Source organism: Nothobranchius furzeri, chromosome 6, assembly GCF_043380555.1.
Source record: "Nothobranchius furzeri strain GRZ-AD chromosome 6, NfurGRZ-RIMD1, whole genome shotgun sequence".
Classification (NCBI taxonomy): Eukaryota; Metazoa; Chordata; class Actinopteri; order Cyprinodontiformes; family Nothobranchiidae; genus Nothobranchius; species Nothobranchius furzeri.
Window position 1 is genome coordinate 77,242,158 of NC_091746.1, and position 4,703 is coordinate 77,246,860.

General features: G+C 41.7%; 1 protein-coding gene across 2 annotated transcripts in view; it reads left to right on the forward strand.

Annotated features, from left to right (window-relative positions):
• The first annotated feature begins 4,561 nt into the window (after nucleotides 1-4,561).
• Nucleotides 4,562-4,703, forward strand: part of si:dkey-117m1.4 (uncharacterized) — a 16,700-nt gene continuing 16,558 nt past the window's right edge. For both annotated transcript variants that reach the window (XM_015943601.3, XM_015943602.3), the window contains exon 1: nucleotides 4,562-4,703. This exon is cut by the window's right edge and continues 31 nt beyond it. In XM_015943601.3, the coding sequence (XP_015799087.3) occupies nucleotides 4,592-4,703 (112 nt within the window). In that variant the 5' untranslated portion in view covers nucleotides 4,562-4,591.

Sequence of the window (4,703 nt, forward strand, 5' to 3'; positions counted from 1 at the left end):
GACGTGTGGACTACGTCCAGACGCAATATGCGTCATTTCCGGTTCTTCTTGTTCTGGTATCCGTGAAAACAACAACATGTTTCCCAGTTCGGAAGAGATAGCGACCGCGTTTGTTTGCGCTTTATAATAATAATAATAATAATACATTTTATTTAAAAGCGCCTTTCAGGACACCCAAGGTCACTTTACACAAAACACGTAATAAAATACAATAAAACAATAATAAAACCCAAAGAAGAAAAAAACAGAGAGAAACATTTCAATAAAATCAGAGGTTGTAGGCAGATTTAAACATGTGTGTTTTGAGTTTTGTTTTGAAAAGGGCAAAACTGTCGACGTTCCTGATGTCTGGGGGAAGTGAGTTCCAGAGTCGAGGAGCAGAGCGGCTGAAAGCTCTGCTCCCCATGGTAGCGAGACGGGCAGAAGGAACCGCAAGATGGATGGAAGAAGATCTGAGTGAACGGGACGGGGTGTGAATACTTATAAGGTCTGAGATATATGGAGGAGAGAGGTTGTGGATTGCTTTGAAGATATGGAGGGGAATTTTGAAGATGGACCTGAATTTAACTGGGAGCCAGTGAAGCTGCTGGAGAACCGGCGTGATGTGGTGAAAGGAAGGGGTTCTGGTGATAATACGGGCTGCTGAATTCTGGACCAGTTGCAGTTTATGAAGGAGTTTGTTGGGAAGACCATAAAGAAGTGAATTGCAATAGTCGATAAATGCCAGGGCCTTTAGTTTCCTCGTCACTCAAAGTGTGGTGCTGTGCCGCGACTCGCCATTTTTCTCCCAACTTGTAGTTTACTTCCGGTGTTCTGGCGCATACAAGACGTCTCGCTACTCAAAAGACCAAGATTCCTTGCGAACAGAGCATGCGCAGAACACACGCTTTGATGGGGATATCCCGATATGCGTTTACACGACCAAACATTTGGGTTAGAAAAGGGTTACCCCAGGTGTAGTAACCGGGTTTTTAAAAACCCGGTTATGAGCATGTCCGGGTTTTTGGCGGTGTTTACAAGGACCTGCGGAACCGGGTTATTGTGAACATTCGGGTTTTAAAAGGGTTACTGGCTGCATGTAAACGCACTGAGTATTATTGCGTCTGATGCCCTTTTGATAAGAATCAACTTCATAGTTTAATACAAACCAAATTCTTCTTCACACCCAGAACTCAGTTCTTCTAGATACAAGGTTCTGATAAACACACACCATTAAATCACCATACGTCACATCCCATCCTCTTAGATTCATCCATCACAGTAGCCTTGGTTAACTTGTCATGTTTTTATTTGTTAAGAAAATGAATTTCTTGTCTTTTATAAACCTGACTCTGTCTGAATTGAGACGAAGTGTGTTTGATCCCTGAAAAAGCAAAGAATCCTAGAATCTTCTGATTAAACATCCAAAGACCAAGCAGGTTGATATTCCATATTTATATAGAGTATCGCAGCTTATTGGTCATATGTAAAGGTAATATATTAAGCTTAAAAGCAACAATATTTACCCCTCTACATCAACTTTGGACTATTCAGACTTGGGCTTTTCTTTGAGTCAAGCGTAGATAGAGGCACTTAAAGCTACAATGGCTAATTTAGAAAACAAATTGGATTTTAAAAATGTTCATGCCTCTTACCGTTCTAACATGATACATAAATATATAGTGTAGATTTAAAAAATGAAGAAAATTGATTAGGGTGGTTCTTTTGCATTTGTCCAAAAACTGACCGAAAGCAAATATTGGCGAAGGTTTTCAGTCCCTGGGTCTTTGATTCGCAAACAGTCGCGTATTTCGCAATAGACACCTGCTGGTGTGAGAGGTTCGCGGCTCAATAATATCAGAGAAGTAGAAACAGCTGGCTGCTACCACTTCAACTTTAGGACAAACTATCAGAGTCCTAGAATGAAAAAACGCCATTTGAAGTCACGAACAACAAGAGAAGTTTGGACCTAGAAAATGATGACTGGCCTATCTGGCATTCTGGCACTACCCCGATGGGCCACTTAGCCAAGTGGGCTGCTTGCCCAGCTTGGGCCGAAACTAGTCCACAGTTGGTGATTTGCAGAACATTAGCTACATGGTAACCCGAAGCTAACAGAGTTTTTCCAGGCATTTTTAGCAAGAAAAACACGGTAGAGCGATGATGTAGGAGTTGTTTTACCGTGTTAGCATGTAGCTAATGTCCCGCTTATCTCCGCCCATGGAGAATGAGCTTATCTGGAAGGCCAGGGCTCCCGGTCGCAGCGGTCTGGCCCTGCTTGTAATTTAACTGTCCCAGTCCATAATTAGATCTCACATTCGGCCTAGAGACGAGTCCGCGGGCGGCAACACCCCCCACCCCCACCGCTCTCCCAATGGGGAGGGCCGACTGAGGGCCGACGATTCGTTAAAATGCCAGGGCCAAGTTTTGGTCCCAGTCCACCCCTGGCACTATTCCACTTCCTCTGGCATCGCGGGTTTCTGGTTCCGGTAGAAACGTCACAGGTGAGTGTTCCGTAACCATGCTTGCTTTCAAAACCTAGCTTGTTTTTTGAATTTACCAAAGCAGCAAGTCTTTTCTTTAGGAAAAGGATGTATTCGCGTCTTCTTCGACTGTGTGTGGTGAACTGCCCCGTTGACTGACATCTGTAGTGTTGAGAACGTCTTGTTGTTCCAGTAGCACGCAGAGACAGTTTGAAGGATAACTGTGTTCTACACCATGTCTGTTTTAGGGGTAGATGGTAGTTTGTCCAAGGAGTCCAGGACAAAAAAAACACAGCAAGGTCTTGCTCGTGATCTGCAAATGTATTACTTCTGCAAGACTGAAGGAAGCACAACTCTTTTGGTGCCTTTCTTCATTCTTCTTTAGGGTAAAAAAATAAAATTTATGCGTTGTCTGCACAAATAACACAAGCCCGAACATGTCCCGCCTTGCTGTGGAGTTTGTGATGGTTAGCTTCTACTGGCCAAGACGTGCTCTGTTCTTCTGGCCGCAAAAGCCAACACAGCCTTATGTAGGCCTTATGCTGTGTCATAATACGCCTTGGGAAGGGTTCTAAAATTCAAATTGGAACATTTATTGCCTCAAATTGATAAAACAATTTAAGGATAATCGGAACCTTCTGAGTAAGCAACAGTTAATTTTGCATGACATGATCTCCTTTCCCCTTTTCTCTCTCGCTCCTTCACACACGCACACACACGTGCACGGACGCATACACATTATAATGTGCAAAACATGGTTATTACTTTAATTTGTATGTCGTGGTAGCGCCACCTACTGATGGAACTGATTATTGCGCTTCAAGATTTGGGCAGATTAAAACACAAAGAGGCTCAAAATTCAAACAGAAAAATAAACTAATGTCAAAATAAAATGTGAATAGGGGCAAAAAAAACATTATGTACTGTAGTTGCTCTTAAAAGTGTACCAAATTTATGTGAGTGTATCTAATCTTTAAATTTATATAACTGACTTTATCTGCAAAACTGCTTATTTGGAGACGGGGAATAAATGACAGTTTTAGTTTTGTAGTCATTTTGTTCATTTGATACTTAAAATGAAAAAAGGCAGGACATCTTTTGACACACGGCACCTTCAAGATTTATTTTCATCAGCTGCCACTGTTGATAGCTCAAAATAATTGCATGTGCAAACTAACTTTTGATATAATGATGCATAAGATTTTTTTCCTCTTCGAATGGCACTTGCAAACATCTTTGCAGTTTAAAGACCTTTTTTATTATCATTACTGTCTCAGAAGCACTAAAGGAAAATACCCCCAGCTCCCCTAAAAAGGTGTCTAACTTCTGGAAAGGTTTGGAGACACTTTGCTATTTATTTTGAATCAGTTGGTGTTTCTAAACTTTGACCTTTGGCTAAATCAGGAACATAGAGCAATAAATAAATTTGGATATATAAATCAGAGCATTCAATTGCAGCATAATTATGCAACACACCTAAAGAGAAAAATCAATTAACCAAATGGAAAAAATTTGTTTTTTTTTTATATTTTATGTGATTTAACAGATAGTGGACATACGGTATCATATTTTATTTACATCAACAAAACAATTACCCAAACTATAAGCTACATTTATGACACTGTTGTAACTAAAGAGTTACAAAAGTAGCTTGATATTTCATAAAGGAAACGTTTGGTTCACCTGTTGATAGAATAAAACATGTTCAAAACACGATATAATTTCTCCCTCAGTTCAGATTTTTTTCTGTTACATAGACAAAGTCCAACTCTTTTTCTTCGTCTCTTGTATTATTGCGCTTTATTCTCTGGTTGGCGAGTTAATCACTCTTCTTAGGAACGGTTTACTTTTTTCATCTGCCTGGTGAGCGCGTCCATTCTTCCGCGGGGGTGTCCTACATCCCTCTTCCCTTTAAAAGCACCAATTAATTGTATTTTCGCATCACATCGTAGCGCCTTTTAAACATGCATAATAACAGATCATTACCACGTCTCGGGTGAACGATGAGCTCTACTAGACTGCTTTTGCGTACTATTTTCTGGTCCGCTGCACGGAGCGAACCCCTCCGCCGAAGCGCTGTGGGAGCGGCAGGAATAACCTTGGTGTGAATCGGCTGAGCGGCTGGAGAGATGAGCGAGAGGCTGAACGGCGGCGGCAGCGGAAGATCAGCGACTGCTGGCGTGAACATGGCGGAGAAAGCACGCTCTCTCCTCGAATACCGGGACCCTCACAACGACGGGG